We start from the raw sequence: 21,859 nt of genomic DNA, 5'->3' as shown, positions 1-21,859 counted from the left end.
AATAAATCATATGACCCATGACTTTTATATTACTTAATCCTTTACTTTTATATTTTATAATGTAGATACAAAATAGATGCTTAACTTTAAATAGTATTGCTTCTTCTAGTTTCCATTTCTAAAAACTGTCCACACTGCTGCTAAGACAGCTCTGACAGTCTCACTGAAGAATAAATAACAGCAATTGGGTAAAGAGCCAGGTCCCAAAACCAGACACATCTACTTTCAGACTGTGCTTCTAAGTTGTGTCAAGCAAGAAAGTTGTCTACTCTCTGGAGGACACGGCGATGCCATGTGCATCCTAGGAGACGCCATGAAGGTTGGATGACAGCATCTGCACAGTGCCTAGCACAGCATCTAGTATCATCTTGAAGCTCATCCAAAAAACATCTTATCTAGCAACTGGATGCTTCTTTAACTGAAAAGTTGCTCTCTCAGTTACTGCAAAGATTACAGAAGAAACTCTATTCTATAGGCTTGTTTTCTCACTGTCTTCTTAGATTAAGGGGTGATACTTACATCTAGAAAACATACAATTCTGGTCTTCAGAGATGAAAAATAAGCCATTGCTTAGAAACAACGATTTCTCACTATCACAGAGACAAATATAAATCTAGCTTCATAATTCAAATTCAGCCCCAAGCAGAACTGTCAGAGCGATCTGCCTGAAGCTATACAGCTGCCTTCCTGAGTAAGTCGTATTGGCTCACAAGCCTGTATGGGGTGATCCACTCTACTGGGTCTCCCTCCCTGCGTTCCTCACAGTTCACGTCTCCTCTTCCTGATCTCGTTCCCTACCTAGTGATGAGCACCATCGCATGCCAAAGGACTGAAAGCACAACCTCAGCCCAGGCTTCTCATGAGCATGAACCTCACACCAGTGCCTTCTCACTATTTCCACCTGGACATTTCAACATCTCCAAAAGTGAGTGATACTCCAAGCTCATCTTTCCATCCCTCTTTTCCTCCTCTGTATCCATCATCTGACAGTCAAGCCTTCTCAGCAAAAACATACACCAAGTCTATCAATTCTACTTCTAAAATACATCTTGAATACTTAAAATATATATCTTGAGTATGACAATTTCATGCTCATATTTAAGATCACACATTTAGACTATTATCATGGCATCTTCTAAATTAACAAATACTAGGATTTACAGAGTAAGATGTGACATTTTGGTGCACATGCACACCAGCTATCATCTCAGATGCCTATCTTTTTTTTTAAGATTTATTTTTTATTATTTTTAGTTATGTGTAGGTGTGTGCCTGCATACAAGTGCAGGTGACCTCAGAAGCATCTTATTTCCCCTGGAGCTGGACTTACATACTATCGTGAGCTGCCTGATATGGGTGGTGAGAACTGAACTCAGATCTTCTAGAAGAGCAGAAAGTGCTCTTAACCTCTGACCCCTTCCGCCCCCTTAAATTAAGAAAGAAAAAAGAAAAAAGTTTGTTTACTGTTTTTTAACAATGAAAGTATTTAAAATCTATTCTTTTAGGAAACGTCAAATAGTAAGGTGGGCCTAGTGAGGTAGCTCAGCATGTGAAGATGCTTGCCTCCAAGCCTGATGATGTAAGTTTAACTCTTGGACAAATTGTCCTCTAACTATCATATATGTGCCATAACATGTCGCAACCACAAACATTAAATTTAAAAATGAACTAATCTGTCTAATCTTTAAAACCAAAAATACACAAATGTAAACCAGGTCCCCTCAAAAAACTCTGCAACATACACTTGATAAATGATGACCGCAGTGCTATGCAGCAAATCTCAAGGACACGCCTCTGGTCAGATGGGGACTTGCAATTCCTTGGTTAAAATCCTCCTTTTCCAAAGCTCCCTCACCACCAATTTCCAGGGACCATCATCTTCTCCTCACTTCTAGAAGTCTTTTTTAAGAATCATTAGTGAAATATCCATGAATTTGCTTATCAAACATCTTAAACAACCTACTCCTACTCTGTGTAAACACACACATGTGCCCGACAAGAGCTCTACCACCATATATACCCTCTTATACTTAGCTTTTATGTATAAATCTGATCATAGCAAACTTTTAAATTCTTCACAAATTTCTCTTTAATTAAAGTCAAGACTCTTCTATTCATCTACATGATTTGCAATCTGATTCCTCTCTCGCCAATGAATCCTCTCTATGCTCTTGTCTGAGGCACAAATTCTCTCTACAGACAAACTCTCGCGGGAGAGACAAACTCTCACGGGAGATGGTTTGTTTTCACCTCCCCTGTGATTACCACTAACCCTCTTTTATTCCTCAAACATCTGGTTCCTTCATATTCTTTTTTCAGAAAGGCCGTCTCTGATTTTCAGATTTAACCTGCTTTTCTCTCCCACAGGAATGAAAAGGTGTTATTTTGCCACACAGCCTAATAACAGAATAAATGCTGTGTACGTAGATAGTACCAAACAACCTTTCTTTGAGTAAATGAGCAAACAAACCTCACTCTGTGTGGCAGTTTTCTGAGATTAATCAAGGAATGATGAACACACAGGGATGGTTTCTGATGAAAAGTCATTAAGCTTGAGGCTTACCCACATTTCCAAAAGATAACCCTAATAGTGCTTCCCTCTAGCTAGAATCCCCACTCAGATTCAACTGCATAACGAGTCAAGTGGGGCACAGACATGTGTGTTTTGTTGTGGTGGTGGTTGTGGTTGTTGTGGTGATGGTGGTTCTTTTTACTTCCCAGATAACTTTCCAAGCAAGAGAAGCACTGCGCCAAGGAAAGAGAGTGAGAAAGCATATGCTACAAATGGGGAGATGGGGCAGTTGGGGGCTAGCTTGCACCAAAGCTTGGAAACAAAAAAAGGAATACTAGTCAACCACAGCATAGGGGGGTATAAGAGGATGAATTATAAATATAAGTTCAGACAAACTATAACAATACTTCAATCATTTAAGATACCAATAAATGACACGAAGAACACAGGATGAAATATAACATGAACAGGTGGTGTTTAAAAACTAAATAGTTGGGGTTGGGGATTTAGCTCAGTGGTAGAGTGCTTGCCTAACAAGCGCAAGGCCCTGGGTTCGGTCCCCAGCTCCGAAAAAAAGAAAAAAGAAAAAAAAAAACAAAAACAAAAACAAAAATAAAAACTAATAGCTGTCATAGTAATACCGATCTGTAGTCCCAGCATTGGAAACTAAGACAGGAGGATCATGAGTTTGAGACTTAAGAATAAAAATTTATGTCAAAAACAAAAACAAAATCTAATGAGGCTGGGTAACTGAGATTTAACTATGGTTTTTAACACACATAAGTCCCTAGCACTAATTCCCCCCCAGTCACACACACACACACACACACACACACACACACACACACACACACGCGCGCAATTATTAGAAGTTTGAGAAATTTTACATGCCTAAAAAAATCAACATGAATAATATGACCTTTTGGAATTTGAAATTAGACTACACTAAGCTGTAAGGCATCTGCATTTAGAAAATAGATAACCCATGGGAGAAAACAGACTCAAAAAAAAAAAAAAAAAAAAAAAACCTACTGAAAGAAACACATAAATTTAAAATAGATGGAAAGAAACCTCATTATTACCTATAAGGAAAAGCTCATCTTCCTACCCATTTCTGTTTCATATTGGTTTCTTTGTATTTATAAAAGCATTTAAGGAAAAAAATTGACACAAGTCTCAAATATATTTTCATGGTTGACCTAGTAATCCTTTGTAACGTATAAGAACCAAGACTAAAACAATGGCTTCAAAAAAATCCCTACTTTAAAAAAAAAAATCCCTACTATGACAGCTTCCCTAGAGCCTTGGCATGGTAGGCACACCTCTAATCCCAACACTCAGGAGGTACAGACAGGCAGATCTCTGAGTTCCAAGCCAGGCTGGGCTACAGAGCAAGCTCCAGGCCAGTCAAGGACATGTATTGAGACCTGCAGAATCTTTACTGATACAGACTAAAAGACTGAGCTTCATGAGGTAAGTTATCAAAATCTTCTCAAAATCCTTAGTTTAATTAACTTAGAGGATTCTTTCTGATTGCTTTTTGTTTTTAATTTTCTTTTTCTTGGATATTTTATGTATTTACATTTCAAATGTTATACCCTTTCTCTCCTCTCCCTCCCCCTGCTTCTATGAGGGTGTTTCCCCACCTACTCACTCCTACCTCAATGCCCTGGTATTACCCTTTATGGGTAAAATGAGCCTTCACAGGACCAAGGGCTTTCCCTCCTATTGATGCTAGACAATGCCCTCCTCTGCTCCATATTCAGCTGGATACACATGGGTCCCTCCCAAAGATACTCTTTGGGTGATGGCATAGTATAGTCCCTGGGAGCTCAAAGACTCATTAAACTAATGCCTAAGTATATAACAGCATCTGCAAGTTGTATGAAAATGATTTTGTGCTTAGATTCTTAAAATTATAATCTTTAAGTCGATCATGATAGCATACACCTGTAATACGAACATTTGAACAGCCTGAAGCAGAAGGATTGAAAAATCAAGACCAGCTTGTGAGACAAAGAGAGTTCAAGGCCAGTCTGGGTTATATAACAAAACTTTTAAGACCATCTTTATCTTTTGAAAGACACAAACTATTATTAGACAACCAGTAACGGTTAAAATGAAACAATAATGCTAAAGATAGATTACTATGAAATGTCAATAACTGTTCAAAACAGGGACAGCTGGGAAGGTCTGATGATTCATTTATATGAGTTTCAGTATGCCCAGGAAGAAAATATGTTGTTACAGGTAGGCTTCCAAAGAGATGAATTTGAATTCAATTTGAAATCAATTAAATACTGCACATTACATATGATATTTTCAGGGTTCTTTTTTCTTAAGTTGTTATTTTCAAAATGCAGAAATTAACAAAATATTTCCAACATACCCTGACTTTGCAATGTGATAAAAGCCCCCACATGGGTTGTGCACAGGCTTCAAGCTCAGCAGCAAAGGCAGCATAGTAAGTTTGAGACTCAAACTCCACGTGTTCATTGAGCTCTCGCTTGTTCAAGTTCATACCTTGTGAAAAAGGAAAGCACAGGTGGGCGTTGTCAAGCAGACACACAGATGTGGCTTAAAACCAAACACTTCTCTGTACTCACATGTTTTAAGCAAGTAGCACCGATTACATAGAACACACATAAATAAGCTTGCAGTGAAACACAAAACAGCTGGCTCTGTTTGTTTTAAGGTAACATTTCTAGGAAATATTTTATAAATGTCACAAACAAGATTTATTAATTTTATATGAGAAAATAAAAAACAATTTTAATTGTTGCTAGTTCAAGTTGTTATAAGCAAGTTACAAATTTGAGAAAATAGATTTTAAGTTTCTAAATTAATGTTTTAATATACTACCAAAAAATGCACTCGTTTCTTAATAAACCTTGCTATGTTGCTGTAAATAACATGTTAAAATTCTTACAAAAACTAATTCAAATGATAAGACACTAATTTACAACCTCAATGGTATACTATTGCTGTTTTAATTTGTATTTAATAATTTACCACTAGGTACTTTTGAACAAGAAATAAAGATTAAATTCATACCTTGAAAGAAAGAAACAAAGTTCATCCACGTAACTAACAAGCCATGATCCTCCAAAAACCTCTTCGCCACACTTTGGTGAGAAAGAATATTAATAAAGTCACTAACAAGAGGCCAGTAGGTGTTATTCTTCAGTAAGGCTTCTCCACAGTTCACCACCACATGTAAACTGTTCTCTTCATCTAAAAAAGCCCAAAAAAGCAACTTCACTAACAGTACAGACGATGGTCACACATGTTAGAATCAGAAACACTGAAGTCCTAATCCCAGCATACCAGTTAAAATCCCAATGGCTGCACGAGTTGTTCAGATGCTAGACCAAACTCTTCATTCTTAAATTAAAGGAGGGGGTGTATCTCGGAGGAATTAAACTAAATGTTAACATAAAGCACTGAGCACACTGAGACATTACTTAGTAACACTACATATCCTCTTCACTGCTGATACAAAGCTAGCTATGTGCTTATAAAACCTTATTTTCTTGATTCTAATGATATATTTTTATTGCAGTCAAAAAATCATCTCATACTACGTTATCATTCAAGTCTGCTGATTTCAAGTGGAGCATATTAATTACCTTCTTCTAGTCAAAGAATATGGAGATGCAATTTTTTACCAGACTCAGAGATAAACACACAAAAACCACTGAAGCCTCTTTAACATGTCCTCTCTAAAAAATCCTCCAAGTTTAAATTATTTTTGGATTAAGGGGAATAGGCTGTATAAAATTTTCTGACATTAACACCGGTTTTGAGTAAAGTAGCCCTTTAACCTACTCCAACTTAACCAACATACTGGAATAAAGAGCCTCATTACGACGGGACACAGAATGTTCAAAGCCAGTACTATTCTCCAGTATGCACTGAGGTATGGCATCAGGATGAGGTATTTCCATCAAAAGGATGGAAAAGTCCATCCTTTTCTGTTCATGTTAACTGTTCTTTTTATTGTAACTATAGAATTTAACCAAAAGTCTCTGAACTAAGGAAAAATGAATTCATATTAAGAAGTATTATAAAACTAGATTATATGCTTTGAGATGCAATAAAATTCAATGCATGAAGACAGGCAGGCTAAAAAAAAAAAAGACTCAAGGCAGAAAAGCAAGATCATTTCACAGAGACACACCAACTCTACTTAAAACAGACTGAAAATTAAATTTACAAGTACTGTGTGTATAAGATGAAATTCAACCAAGGCAACACTGTAAAATCATCTTGCCCACAAAACTGAAAGAGTGGAAACTGAGGATTGACATCCAGCAGGGGAAGGTGCTTGCCCCACAAGCCTGGTGAACCTGAGTGCAATCCCTGGACTCCGTATAAGGAGGAGAAGAAAACTGATGCCACAAAGTTGTCCCCTGACCTCAACAGGCAACATGACTAACCATTTTTTTTAATTCATGAACTAGAAAATAAAAATGCATTCCTATTTAAATTTAAAATACAAGGTATGGCTTTTAAATATTCTTCATCTTATCAGATTTTCAACTAACCATGTACTTGACAAACTCATCACTAAGGAGGGCCTGCACTAAACGTCTTCGTTTCTACACATTAATTTACTATGTTTTAGTCCATGAAATTATTGTCCTCTACTCTTACAGTACACCAAATAAAACCAAGAGCCCTTACAAGTCAAGATAGCCTGTTTCTCCCTGACTCCCAATATAAGAATAAGGAAAAACTAAGTAACTCCATTAGGGAAGAACTGCCTATATCCAAAATTCTGAAGCCCAACTAAAAACCTCTCCCAGTGGGAACTGATGAGCCAGCGCCACTGACAGCAAGACAGTGTGCCAGGATGTTGGGAATGACAAAATAAAAAAATAAATAAATTTAGAATTGCTGTCCCATTTAATTGTAACTAGAGAATGAATAAGCAGAAATAATAAAAAAAAGACATTTTCTCTAACACTACTTTAAATATAACTCTGTTCTTGTGAAAAAACACCCTGTAATTTTTAAAGAAATAAAGCAATTACAATTTCTATTTTTATCCAAGCTGGTACTTTCTTCACTAAAGACGTAAGAAGCAATGATTCAGGATTAAATAAAATGCACTCATCAAAAAATACTTGTTGCCAGGTGGTGGTGGTGGTGGTGGTGGTGGTGGTGGTGGTGGTGGTGGTGGTGGTGGTGGTAGCGGCGGCGGCTCTATGACTTCAAGGCCAGTCTAGTCTATAGAGTTAATTCCAGGACAGCCAGGGCTGCACAGAGAAACCTCATTTCAAAAAACAACAAACAAAACAGAGATGGCTCAGCGGTTAAGAACACTGACTGCTCTTCCAGAGGTCTGAATTCAATTCCCAGCAACCACATGGTGGCTCACAACCATCTGTAATGAGATCTCATGTCCTCTTCTGGTGTGTCTGAAGACAGCAACAGTGTACTCATATAAAATAAATAAATCTTTAAAAAAAAAAGGGGGGGGGGCTGGGGATTTAGCTCAGTGGTAGAGCGCTTACCTAGGAAGCACAAGGCCCTGGGTTCGGTCCCCAGCTCCGAAAAAAAGAACCAAAAAAAAAAAAAAAAAAAAAAAAAAGGCAAACTTAAAAGGCAAACTTAAAACTTGTTAAATACCTGAGGTCTGAGGTCAAGTATTCAACTAATCTTCAAGAATAAAGTGGTAAGATAAACTCTTCCTCCCCCACCTGTCATATACCCCACACATATACAGTGTGATAAGGCTACAAAAAGAGAAGTACACAGAGTCTGATGAACAAATGCAGCTAATTAAATATCAAAAGCAGACTCTCTTAACTGAGAAACATTTAAACTAAGAGCTATACTATGAAACATGAGTTAGGGTTCACTATGCAAACTAGGGGAGGGAGAGCAAATTATGTTCTTGACATTTGAGGCAAGGTTCCAAGTCACTTAGACAAAGAATGCAGAGGGCAGATGTATAAATGAGTCCACAAAGCCTTCACGAGTCACACCATTTTCATAAAGAACCGTTTTGATATAACTATTTTTTTAAATGGGAAATAAACTCACTTTTTTTCCTTTTTCTTTAAAGACCAAACACAAACTACATATAAGAACAGCTAAATCAGTCAAGAAAATAAACTCCAGGAGCTGAGGAGACAGTTCAGGGGGCACAAGCACTTGTTTCTGTCAGTATGAGGACCTGAGTTCAAACTCCCAGTACCAATATAAAAAACCGAGTATGACTGCACATGCCTGAAACTTCAGCGCTAGGGGACAAAGAAAGGCGGCTCCCCAGAGTACAGTAAGCTCCTGGTTCAGAGAGACCTTGTCTCACTGAAATAAGGCAAAGACTGACAAATATTTATATTTCTAAATTCTACATTTTCTAGTTTATGAATCTAAACACTACTATGTCAGAAAAAAAAATCTACCAAGTATAATTCTGCAGCAAATATCACTGATACAGATGGAAGATTATAGATGGCATTTCAAAATGGGAAAAAGAAACTGTGAAATGGCAGTTCAAGAGCCATGCTAGCAAAGTAAAAAACAAAACAATTTTTAATTTTCTTCTAAAAAGCAAAGGCGGTGTATTATTTAATATCAATGGTATATTGTACAATAATAAATTAATGCTTTCTTTGTACTTACGGTAAGAATAAAGAGTCACTTCATGCGTTAAGGAGCTGTTAGGGTTTAGGAGACTGGAAGAGACTCAGTTCGTAAAGTACTTGCTACAAAAACATAAGAAGGGCCTGATAAAGGATCCCAGGACCCACATGAAAAGCCAAGTGTAGCCAAGCAGTCATATCTGTGACCCAAGGAGGAGGGCAACAAGTGAGGCCGGAAACAGCTGGCTCCCTGGAGGTTACTAGCCTGCCAGTCTAGCCAATCCATGAGCTCCAATTTCAGAGTTAGCCTCTGGCACATGCACATGCACACGCACGTGCATCATAGGTTAAAAGAAGGAGTTATTTATACAGCAAATGCTAAAAGGATAGTAGCCATCATACTTAGTCAGCTATCCTTACATATAAGGCTCTATGTCTTATACAAAGTATATGTAATTTTCAGGATATAGTTTACCTCTAAGTACAATAAGAAAACAGGGGCTGACTGATATACCTGAAACAGCAGAGTGGAACAAAACAGGGCCCAACTACAAGAATTCTCAGGAAACCTGAGACTGATATTGGGAATCATCCTAAATGGCCTAAATCTTCCTTCCACCTTATTCATCAAGGTAGGGTCTCTTGCTCTGTGTAGCTTGTCTCCACTTCTGCAATCAGTGGTGAGACGGGGCCAAACCCACTGACTTACATGAGTTCTGAGGACCTTAACTCCACCCCTCATGCTTGTGTTGTGTGACACACACTTTAACCACTGAGCCATCTCCCCTGCCCACTTGTTAGAGGTTTAGCTCTGAGTGTCAGTAAGCGAGGACACAGTCTTTCAGAGTGGTTCTGTCCGTGTCCTGGCACAGATCAAAGCTCTGACATCAGGAGACATGAAGTCCTTCCTTGCACTGCCATTTATTAGCCATTTAATTCAACAGTAAATGATTTAACTTTCCAAGGACTTCATAATCTCATCTTTAAAATAAAGGCACTAAAGGTAATCTTGGAGTTTTCAGAAGTTTTACTAGGACAACACATTTATACTATTCAGTAACAATGCCCAGAACACAGCAAGTATTCAATGGCATGGATTATTTAAGGGAAAAGTAGATGAAGGGAATAGGAATGGAAATGTGTGGAAACATTAGGTCAAGAAGGAGCAACTATATACTGGGCATAAAAGACAATTATAAAAGTTCTTCCTAAGGTATACACACACGGCAAGGTTTATTCCAATTCAAAGAGACTTTAAGTATAATTATATAAAAATATCCAGGACAGACAGCAACAAGTCCACGACTAAAAAGGAGCATATGCTGAACGTGCTGGCACACAGCTTAAATCCCAGCACTCAAGAGGCAGGTGCATCACTGAGATTTTGAGACTGGTATGGTCTACATGGTGAGCTTCAGGATAGTGAAAGCTTTATAGTGAGACACTGTCTCAAAAAATAAAACCAAATAAAGAAAAGCATAGAGCATGTTTAATAACAAAATAAAGCATGATTGGCAATGACACTATCATCAATTACTAAACGCATGTACACTGATGACACTTGTTTAAAGTAGTCCTATCAGTAAATAAAGTAATAGCACATAAAACATGGGAAAAAATACAGCAGTGTCAACAGTTATCTGTGAATGGCTAAACTAGGGATGATTTTAACTTTTTCTTTAAACTATAAATTGTCAAATAATTATTTTCCTAATATGTATTATTTTTACAGCATTTCTGAAGTTATCTGTGGGATATAAGTACTTTTAGAACTTTTTGCACAAGCGAGAGCACAGTGAGAGATTACCTTGCAGCTCACTTTTGATGAGGCAGCTCTCCATCATGTACAGCAGCACGGTGACCATGATGTCCAGGAGCTGACACTCCTCTGTCACCTGTCTGGCTAGCTCCTCATTGCTGAACAACTGGACACTAATATGCACAATTCTGTTGGACATCGTGTCTGACTCGTGACTTTTCTTCAGTGTTTTCATAATAAATGCATAATGCTGAACAAAAGTTTTTGTAAAAGCAACCTGTAAAATTTTTAAATAGCAAACAAGAAAACATCAACCTAAATGCAAATTTAAAATCTGTTAGTATTTTATATCACCTATTATAATCAGCTTTTAAAGCTGTTAGTAACAAATGATGTTATACAAGGTAAATGAAAATGTAATTAAAATAATGGAAATTTTAAGTCATATATTTTACCTTTTTATGAAACATTACCAAAATACTTTAATAGTTTTAAAAAGCTAATAATAAACATTTAAGTTTCGAAATGATTGTAAACTGTGGTTCAAGAATTTAAAACTTAACTTGTTCAAAGTTACATCTATTTTTTGAAACTGTATCCTTAGCAGGGTGATGGTGGTGAACATCTTTAATGTCAGCATTCTGGAGACAAAGACAGATTTCTGAGTTCAAGACACTACTACACAGTGAGTTCCAGGACAGCCATGGATACACAGAGAAATCCTGTTGGTTTTGTTTGTTTGTTTTGTTTTGCTTTTTAAGTGTCTTCATTCCATGAGACCTACAAATATAAAACCTAAAGTCCTGGCTAGAAACCAGCAGAGTGACATTACTAAACAAGGCGGTATGGTTATCCCCACAAGAAATAATCTCCCCACCTGCTCTGAGAGCTGACCAGCAACCTGACCAAACGCCTGCAGTATCAATTATAGCTGGAGTTATTTCCTGTCTGTCACAGGTTATCTTCCTGTTACACATGTTAGAGTATTAAAAGACCCAAATTAATGTGACTTCAGAGTTCTCTCCCAGTGTGTGTCTTATTCTGTTGATACATTTTGCCATAACCATATGGTGCTCAGAGGTGGATCCATGCCCTTTGGGACTAGAAACCTCACCTCCCTGCACCTGTATTTGATTAGTAACTATTCTCCCATAACAACATAACCATGCTAACTAACTCCATAATGTAAGCTCAATCACCCCATTACATGTTATAACAGCACCTTGTAACTGTCCTTTAGAGGACTCAACACTTAGGTTACAAATTACTTGCTTCTGCAATCACTTTATTACTGTTTATCTCCCACCACTCCCTTCTCATAGAGTTCCACTTGTTTAATACTGTTACTCTAGTGGATTTCTAGCTAGGACTTCAGTTTTTATTGTTGTAGGCCTCACAGAACAAAGATAAAATTGATGTGTAACTGTGAACATGTAAAATTTTATATCCTTAAACAAGAGTGTATATAATATTTTAAAATTAAAATTTGAAATAGCAACACTGTGGAATTCTGCTGAGCAATGCTAAGTCAAAGGAAAGCTGAGATTCTGTGTATTCTGAGCAGACTCTCTACAAGAAAGTAACAAACACCCTTTCATATTATATCCTTGTATTTATCTTATAATGAGCCTCAGCTAAGAAATGCAACAAAAGAAAAAGACTGAACAATAAACAAATAATGAAAGCAAAGTTCCAAGAGGAAGGAAGTAACAGGTACCTTATACTCTTGATCTGGAAGCATATTGAGTAAGAAAGTTACCATCTTCTGGGGGAATTCATACTTTATTGTCCAAAACAATAGTTCTTCTAAAAAACTTTTATGTTTCAAAACATCCATTATGGATTGATCTGTATAAGAAAGAGAAAATGTATCACTAATTAAGTTGCTCATCTCATGTAAACCTTCCCATACAATCCAAGAGCCCATCAAACTCATCTGAAAATACCTACACTTCAATGATCTTCTTTCACTATTGTACTAAAATAGCGTCACCAACGTCCACAGTACACAAATAACGAAACATTTAACCCTAAAAATAATAAGCAGCTACTCAAAAAGTATTACCTGTTCTTGAACATAGCCATGTACCTAAAATTTCTAAGTTTCAAATTTTAGATTTGACATCACTAATCCAAAATGGAAAATGCTACAAAATCTGAAGTGCTTTGAGCACACAGACCTTGAGGACAACCAACACTGTACAGTACAACCGTTTCAAATGACCAAAAGTCAGCTCAAAAATTGGGGCTGTAGAGAGCTCAGCAGTTAAGAACAATAACTGTGCTTCCAGAAACCCAGGTTTAATTCCCCAAACCCACAATGGTGACTCACAACCATCCATAAACTCCAATTCCAGGGGGCCCTCTGCCCTCTTCTAGTCTCCTTGGCAGGCACTGGGCACACACGACCCTGTATAGTTATATACAGACATAACTATAGCCCAAACATCTATACAGGTAAACTAATAAAAAATTTTAAACACTAAAATCAGAAACTAGTCCCAAATGTTTCAGACAAGACATTCTAGAACTGTCATTTCCTTAAAAGAATATCATGGTATATAAATGTAAAAAATCCGAAGCTAAAACTAAACACTACTGAAAACATAAAACTCAAGCAATTTAAATCTTAAATGTATTTATTTATTTATTTGCTTCTGAGATTTTTTTTTTTTTAAGACAGGGTCTTGGGTCTCACTATGTAACCAGGATTTTGAAATGTTAAGGGTTTTGTTTGTTTTTAAGCATTTTTTAAATGAGGAAAACATAATCAGGTGTGGTGGCAGTGGCACACAGCTGTCATCCCAGTAAAACTTAGGAGACTGAGCCAAGATTGTGTGGGTTCACAGTCAGTGTAGGTACACAGTGAGTTGCAAGGCCAGTCTAGATAATGTGGTGAAACCTATCTCCAAAAAAAAAAAAAAGGCAAACTATAGATACCTTTGGTGCCACTGCTTAGCTTTACCCGCTTCCTCTTGCCCAAGCCTTGACTCCCGTCTTGGTCCTCCTGGAGGAAATAAAGTCAACATTAGCCATAGCCATGCTCATAAATGTGTTCTACATAAATGTAACATATGCACTCTTACATACTGCTGATCAACATAGTTCACTTCTATGCATCTATTACAATGACTGTTTTAACGCAATTTTATTGAAATTCATAGTAAAATAGCCTTACTATTAAAATATGACAATCTATAATCTGTACCTATAGGGAAAGACTCTTGATTATTCCAAAATATTAAAATAAAAAGTTTTCTAAGTTTACACACATAATATTAAGGCATAAAGAAGCTAAAAGAATAGGAGAATTTACCATAAAAAGGAAGGAAAAGGAGAGGGCTAGAAAAAGATTTCATAAAGAATGAAACAAAATGAGTTGATACTCAAATTAGCAACCAGAGAGATGATTAAGTGGCCAGAGTCACTTTCCACGAAGACCAACAACTTGGAGTTTGATCTCCAGAACCCCTCTCTTTCTCTCTCTCTCTCTCTCTCTCTCTCTCTCTCTCTCTCTCTCTCTCTCTCTCTCTCTCACACACACACACACACACACACACACACACACACACACACACACACAAGCTAGAGTCATCTAGAAAGAAACACCAATTAAGGAACTGCCTCTATCACACTGGCCTGTAGGCAACTCCTCTGGTAATTTCTTAATTAATGATAGATGTGCAAGGGCCCAGGCTACTTGTGGTCAGTGCCATGCCTTGGCGGGTAGTCCTGCATTGTATACAAACAGCAGCTAAGCAACTCATGAGGAACTAAGCCAGGAAACAGCATTCCTCCATGATCTCTGCTTCAGTTCATGCTCTAGCTTCCCTCAAATGATTCACTGATCAGAATGTATAAGACAAATAAATAATAATATGCTTTGGGGAAAAAAATCCAAGAATGTAGGGCAATTTCTGCTCACTTGTGATGCATTCATTTGTGAAAAACCTTACACTACAAATGAAATGGATTAATTAGGGAGAGCATTAAGGAATAAATCCTTCACAATCCAGTCAACTTTGTAGCCAAAGAAGCATATAAGCGGTGATTGATACCTGGGAATTTAATTTAATTGCCAGGAATATCTGTCAATAGGCTGTCTCAGAGGATGCTGAGGGCTGTACAATAGACTGAGAAAGCTAATTAGCACAGACAGTGTAGACCCCAGTGTCCAAAGAAGAGTAACAGAGGCCAGAGCTGTCCAAGGGAGAGTAACAGGTCAGAGGTCTGTGAGAACCAGATGAGGAGGGAAGAAGAAGGGAGGAGAAAAAAGGAGGGGGGAGAGGAAATAAGGGGAGGGGAGGGGAAGAGAGGGGAGGGAAAGACAAGACAAGACAAGACAAGACAAGACAAGACAAGACAAGACAAGACAAGACAAGACAAGGAGTCTTGAGTGCAGGTAGTTGTTTCCAAATAAAATACAGCTGGAGAGGTTCCTACTACCTTCATCACAGAACTAAGGGATTTTTTTTTTCTCTCTAAAGGTTATGATTTACTATGCCTAAGCAAGGGAACCCAGGATACTACAGCAAAGGAATCAATAACTTCTAAGCTGAACTGGCACTTCATGTTTTTCAGCTGTAAACTTCCTATAAAAGAGATACCTTCAATCAATACCATGACATTCAGGGTGTAACAAAGTTCTATACATTTCCTGTGCTTGCAGTCCTAAAAGACAAGTAGAATTAGTAAGAAAAAGTCATTCAAAAAGAAAACGTGGGCGTGATGCATAATTCAATAATAGTGTGCTTGCATATAGCATGGAAAAGGCTTGGGTTGTGTCCTAAACACAAGAGCAAGGAAGAATGAGAAAAGACAACAAAGGTTCAAGGCACAAAAGCAAACTCTGAAGACATGGCTCACTGAATTGACTTAATAAGATGGCAGATATCACACACAGTGAGGAAAGCAGACCAAACACCTAAACCTGTAGGACAATGAGTACTCCTGCAAACTGACGGCTGAAGGTTAGTACAGCAGTACACACTTCCTAGACAGTAGTTTGACAGTGCACGGGTCAACAGTCTTTAAAAGTCATTAATAGAAATTTCAATTCTATCTTTTCTAAAGAATACTGAAATAAACAAAAAAAAAAATCTATCACTATCACTATAGGTTTTTTTCTTTATTATCTCCTCTGTGTGTGTGTGTGTGTGTGTGTGTGTGTGTGTGTGTGTGTGTGTATGAAAGAGGCTATGAAAGTAAAATCCAAAGGAAATCTTCAAGGACTAGAATAAAACTTAAAGATTTACTGTGCCACTGTAATATAAAACTGTGCTTTACATCAAAATTCCAAGCACAAATCAGGGAAGAAGTCCATCAACTAAAGAGGACAGACGTCCCAGGTATTCCATTTAACCACTGTGACTACAACTAAAGAAAGTTGCTTGAGGGCTGGAGAGATGGCTGAGTGGTTAAGAGCAATCACTGACTGCTCTTCCAGAGGTCTTGAGTTCAATTCCCAGCAACCAAATGATGGCTCACAACCATCTGCAATGAGATCTGATGCCCTCTTCTGGTGTCTGAAGACAGTTACAGAGAAAGCAAGAAAGCAAGCAAAAAGAAAAGCAAGCAAGCAAGAAAGCTAACTAGCTGCTTCAAAGAAAGGCTAATGAAAGGTCCTGGTCTTAAATGACAGCACACTATTCTCATTGAAGATACCCCATCACGATGCACTAATCCAGGCCATAGACTAAAGAAGGAACAAAGCTTACTTTTTTCCTTGAAAAGTTACCTGTACAGTGGAATGGTGGGCCACACCTGTAATCCCAGTACTCAGAGGGCACCCACCTCAGGAAGATGAAAAACTTGAAGCAGCCTATGCTATGTAAGTAGACCCTGCTTAAGAAGAACAAAGTACCCAGCTCTACAACATGTTCTCTTCCCTCTCAGAACATCTAGTTATAATTAATCCCACTCACATATAAGAATGCTGATGGTCTTCTTATTGAAGTTATCTGATAGTCACAAATTTAAATAATGTATATTAAATTTTTTAAAAGTTCACAAAATTAAGATGTGTTCTTGATTTTATTTTTGGTTCCATACAGCATAAATAATATTTTCTCTTATTTCAGATGAGCTACAAAAAAAAACAGAATGAGTGATGTTGCAAAAAATCTTAGTGCAGTGTTCTGTTAGTTACTCTGAAGACAACAGAGACAAGAACCTGACACGCTGACAAGATTAAGTAGACTGCAATACTTAAACCCATCAACTAAAACTCCAAAATAGAAATAAATCTTGCTACTTCTGCAGTCTCAAATCCATTTCTTTATTTAAAAATGTTATGTATATGTTTGTAGATACAGCACATGTGTGTGGGTTCCCTCAGAGGCCAGGAGGGAACATCAGATTCAAATCCACTGGCACTGAAGTTACAGGTGGGTGCTGGGAACCAAATTTAGATCCTGTGGAAGTGCAGAACTCTTAACCACTGAGTCATTTCTCGAGCCTGTTTCTTTACCTTAAAACTGAAAGTTGAATTAGTTCTCTCTTCCCATTTAAAACTGGGCCCACCATTCCACTGTACAGGTAACTTTTCAAGGAAAAAAGTAAGCTTTGTTCCTTCTTTAGTCTATGACCTGGATTTATCTTTGGCTTACGGTATATTTCTGCATATGTTGAGGATCAACCCCAGGGCAATGTGCATGCTAAACAGATGTTCCTATGTAGCTACAGACCCAGACTTGAAAATCATTTTTAATTGCTATAACTACCTCTCTGTAGAGTTAATTAACATGTACTGTGCTGAATTACAAGATTGAAATCATGGAAGGGCTAGCTCGATGGGTAACCTGTAGAACTACAGAGTAAAAGTGTGGAAACTCCAATCCTCAAGCCTCATTAGATGTCAACATGAACACTAATGCAAATTTGTCATGGTACTTAAAGTTGCCAGATACTAAAAAATAAAAAATAAAAAGTAAAGCAGGAGGCAGGGGCAGTGAGGTTTTAAGGTATTAATTAAATTTTCAAAATGGCAGGGCTGGAGAGATGGCTCGGCGGTTAAGAGCACTCACTGGCTGATCCCCCAGAGGACCTGGGTTCAATTCCCAGTACTCACATGGCAGCTCACAACTGCCTATACCTCCAGTTCCAGGGGATCCGATGCCTTTACACAAACGTGAATGTATGAGAAATTTTTTTTAAAAAATTAAATTATATTATATTTTTTAAAAAAAGAGCTCTTACTCCTCTCTTGCCCTTACTCTTCTCTGCCCTCTTTGTCCCTGTCCCTTCTCTCCCCATCCCCCTCCTTCCCTCCCGTGCTCATGGTCGGCCTCCTTTACTTCTCCCCTCTTCTACTCTTCTTCTCTCATTAAACCTTTCCACATGGAAAAAAAAATTTCAAATGGCAAAACTTATTCACTCAAGACGCCATCCTCTGCTCAACTTCCACATGATTCGCGTATTCTGGTCTTTCCTGAGTTAATTCATTTTTAATCATTTTAATGATGTGTAAAAACTGTTTTGAAAGAACTACAATATAAATTTTAGATAATGCCATTAGTTTTGTGAGTGGGTAGAAATGCTTCTTCTTCCTCTTGAAAAGAATCCCAATACAACTTAACACATCTTGTGCTTATGATAAGGTACAGTGCTGGTTTTTTCATGCAAGGCAATGGTTCTAATACAATCATATATCGCATTTTAAAAAAATAAACAAAAGAAGAAATAAAATAGTGTCAAGAGGTAAGCTCAAAAGACTAACAGAAGATTAATAGTAACACAACTTCCATATACACAAATTTTAAAATGGTTTGTTCTTTAAGTGTAAACAATGCTAGCAATTCCTAGTACATTCCCTTTTCCTGTAGAAAGGAAAATATCAATTCCCTAAGCCAGGTATGGTGGCTTATGCCTATCATTCCAGCAACTGGGAGGCAGAAGCAAGTCTGTGAGTCCAGCCAGTCTGCACTATATAGTAAGTGCACCATGCCAGGACCTCTCTGAATTCAAGGCTAATCTAGTCTACACAGCAAGTTTCAGACCAGGCAGAACTACATAGTGAGACCATGTCTTTTTTTTTTTTTTTAAAAGGTGAGAGGGATAAAATGGAGAGATGGCATCCATTCTGAGTGCTTGTTTTTCTTGAAGAAGACTGGGGTTCAGCTCCTAGTATCCCTCTTGGGAGGCTCATAACTACAAGTAACTACAACTCTATAGAGTATCCAACAACTTGAGGAACCACACACATATTCATATGCACACACACACATAAATAACAATATTTTTAAATGCCCTCCTCTAAAATATCTTTCAATCTTAAATATAAGCTTTCTTTCTCTTGAAGTACAATAATGGTCATTATACATAAGGAAAGTTTCTTTTTTTTTTTTTTAAATATTTTTTTTTTATTTATTATATATATAAGTACACTGTAGCTGTCTTCAGATGCACCAGAAGAGGGCATCAGATCTCTTTACAGATGGTTGTAAGCCACCATGTGGTTGCTGGGAATTGAACTCATAACTCTGGAAGAGCAGTCAGGTGCTCTTAACCACTGAGCCATCTCTCCAGCCCATAAGGAAAGTTTCTTATTAAAACTCTTCAGTATTCATTACTAGCTACAAGGATATCTCATATTTACTTATAGTATTTGTCAAAAGATATGTGTCAACTATTGGAATGCTATTTAACTATACTTCCTAGACATTATCAACTATCAAGAGAACCCAAGATCTCTTCTTGGCCTTTTAGCTAAGATCAAGTGAAGAGAACCCAAAAAGAATGGCTAATGTCATATTGTAGTTGTAGAAAGTTGCTTATAAATTCCTTAACATTTTTCCAATCAAGAAGTAATCTATCTCTCTCCTACAGTTGCAAGTGTGTGGGCCTACCTTAGCAACTTCCTTATACTTAACAGCAGACAGTAGAAGAACTACTTGTAATCTCCAAGCTAACTGAGAAATGGCTCAGCCAGTTCTGGTCCTGAACTACTCATACTGATAAGTCACCCACCATCAAAGAACTCCAATTTAAGATACCATGAGACTCCAGATGTAAACACTCTGATCAACAAGCAGAGCTCCCTCTAGACAGTCAGCATCAATTGTGAGCTCAGTGAGTAAACCATCTGAGATTTCCATCTAAGTTTGGCCTTCAGATAACTTTAGCTTTGGCCAACAAACTATCTGAAACTCCATGAGATAATCCAGACAGAACTATCCAGCTGCCAGTCCCAAATTCCTAAGTCATAAAAGCAAGTAAATTAAAATGGTAATTTTAAGCCATAGAACTTTCAGACAAACTGATCCATAGCAATTAACAACTACCCCTCCAGTAACAATAGTTTCTATACATCAACAGAAACAAACGATAGCCTATCTACTTTATAGTAAGACTATCAGATCAAACAGACAAGAGACTTTGTGTCTAATTTCAACTCTATCACTGGCTACATGAAATTCACTACCCTCACTGAATTCTTGGGAATTGATTCTCGGGAATTCAACTTCATCAGCCTCACAATGAACTCTCAGGTTCCTAAAACATTCATAATTTATATGTTGTGTTTTTGCTATATCACATAACTCTCCTACTCCTACTTCTAAATCAATATTTAAAAAATAAATTGAAAATGGGGGTGTATATCAATAAAACACAAATAAACATCATTTTATATAAAAATTACTTCCAGGCAGTAATGACACACTTTAGTCCCAGCTCTTGGGAGGCAGAAGCAAGCAGATCTCTGCCAGTTCAAGGCCAGCCTAGTCTACAGAATGAGTTCCAGGACAGCCAGGGCTACACTGAGATACAAAATGCTCTCTCGAAAAACAAAAAAACAACAATTCTCCAAATAGTAATTTCCCTGAAATAATCACTAAAATAATAAGTATAACCTATTAAAATGTAGATATATATCCTATAACTAAGTAATCCCACATCCTAAAGAACCGGTTATGTACCTGCAAAACATGGAAAAGAAATGGAAGCATTGACTCTTAGAGTCTGACTAGAATCAAGAACATGATTGGACAGTATGTCATTCCCCCATTCCTTTAGAATATTATACCACCAATGAAAAACATACAAAGATAGATTTACATAGTTTAGTACTGAATAAATAAAAGATCATAAAGTAGTGAAACACATTTATTTGCCTGTTATTTAACTATATAGAAATGGATCAGCCAAAGCTTCAAAACTGTTAAATGGCAATATTAGGAGGGACTAGTAATAGAAAGAGTACATGGTAACTTTTATTTTATCTCAATTGCCCAGTAAAACAATCAAAATGCATTTGTATATTACTTAAGCAATTAAAAGTTGAAGGGTAAAATTAATTTTCTTTAAATTGTGTTTTAGTATTTATTTCTCAGGAAAGATCAGCTAAAATTTCTATAGTATGACCCACAATAACTCAAGAACTTATACATTTTAATCCCTTTACACATAAGGCTGCAAAATAGAAAACATTTATGAGACTCAATTTTGTGGAGCAGTGATGTAGCCTAAGAGGTAAAGTGCGAGGCTGGCAACACACATGCAGCCATCAGTTCAATCCCAAGTAAGCGGGTAATTAGTATATGCCTACATTCCTAGAACTTGGAAGGTGGAGGCAGGAGGATTAAACCTCAAGGGTATATCCTTGGTACATAATAAATTCAAGGCCAACCTACATTACATGAAACCCTGTCTCAGAAAGAGAGGAGAGGGGAGGGGATGGAGAGGAGGGGAGGGGAGGGAAGAGGAAGGAAGGAGGGAAAAAGGGAGGAGTTAAATTTGTGGCAAGTATAGCAAGTATATGAATGTGATTTTAAATATATTATTCCAATTAATATTAATATTAAAATTATCACTATTTTCTTTATAAGAAAACTAATGTTGGGGTTGGGGATTTAGCTCAGCGGTAGAGCACTTGCCTAGCAAGCACAAGGCCCTGGGTTCGGTCCTTAGTTCCGGAAAAAAAAAAGAAAAGAAAACTAATGTTGAAAAATAAAACAATCTGGCATATAAGGCCATATGAGACAAGATTTAAAC

At 37.3% G+C, this 21,859-nt stretch overlaps 1 protein-coding gene across 8 annotated transcripts in view; it reads right to left on the bottom strand.

Moving 5' to 3' along the window:
- Positions 1 to 21,859, bottom strand: part of Ubr3 (ubiquitin protein ligase E3 component n-recognin 3) — a 156,967-nt gene that overhangs the window by 96,159 nt on the left and 38,949 nt on the right. For all 8 annotated transcript variants that reach the window (XR_005501856.2, XR_005501857.1, NM_001134550.3 and 5 more), the window contains exons 6-10: positions 13,808 to 13,874; positions 12,585 to 12,715; positions 10,916 to 11,144; positions 5,567 to 5,746; positions 4,902 to 5,035 (exon numbers count right to left, since the gene is read on the bottom strand). Coding sequence is in view for 6 of the 8 variants with exons in the window: in NM_001134550.3 (NP_001128022.2) it covers positions 4,902 to 5,035; positions 5,567 to 5,746; positions 10,916 to 11,144; positions 12,585 to 12,715; positions 13,808 to 13,874 (741 nt within the window). In the remaining 2 variants the exon portion in view is untranslated. The remainder of the gene's footprint in view (positions 1 to 4,901; positions 5,036 to 5,566; positions 5,747 to 10,915; positions 11,145 to 12,584; positions 12,716 to 13,807; positions 13,875 to 21,859) is intronic.

The sequence above is a fragment of the Rattus norvegicus genome, chromosome 3 (assembly GCF_036323735.1).
Source record: "Rattus norvegicus strain BN/NHsdMcwi chromosome 3, GRCr8, whole genome shotgun sequence".
Lineage (NCBI taxonomy): Eukaryota > Metazoa > Chordata > Mammalia > Rodentia > Muridae > Rattus > Rattus norvegicus.
The sequence above is the reverse complement of the archived record's forward strand: the minus strand, read 5'-3'. Positions and strand labels throughout refer to the sequence as shown.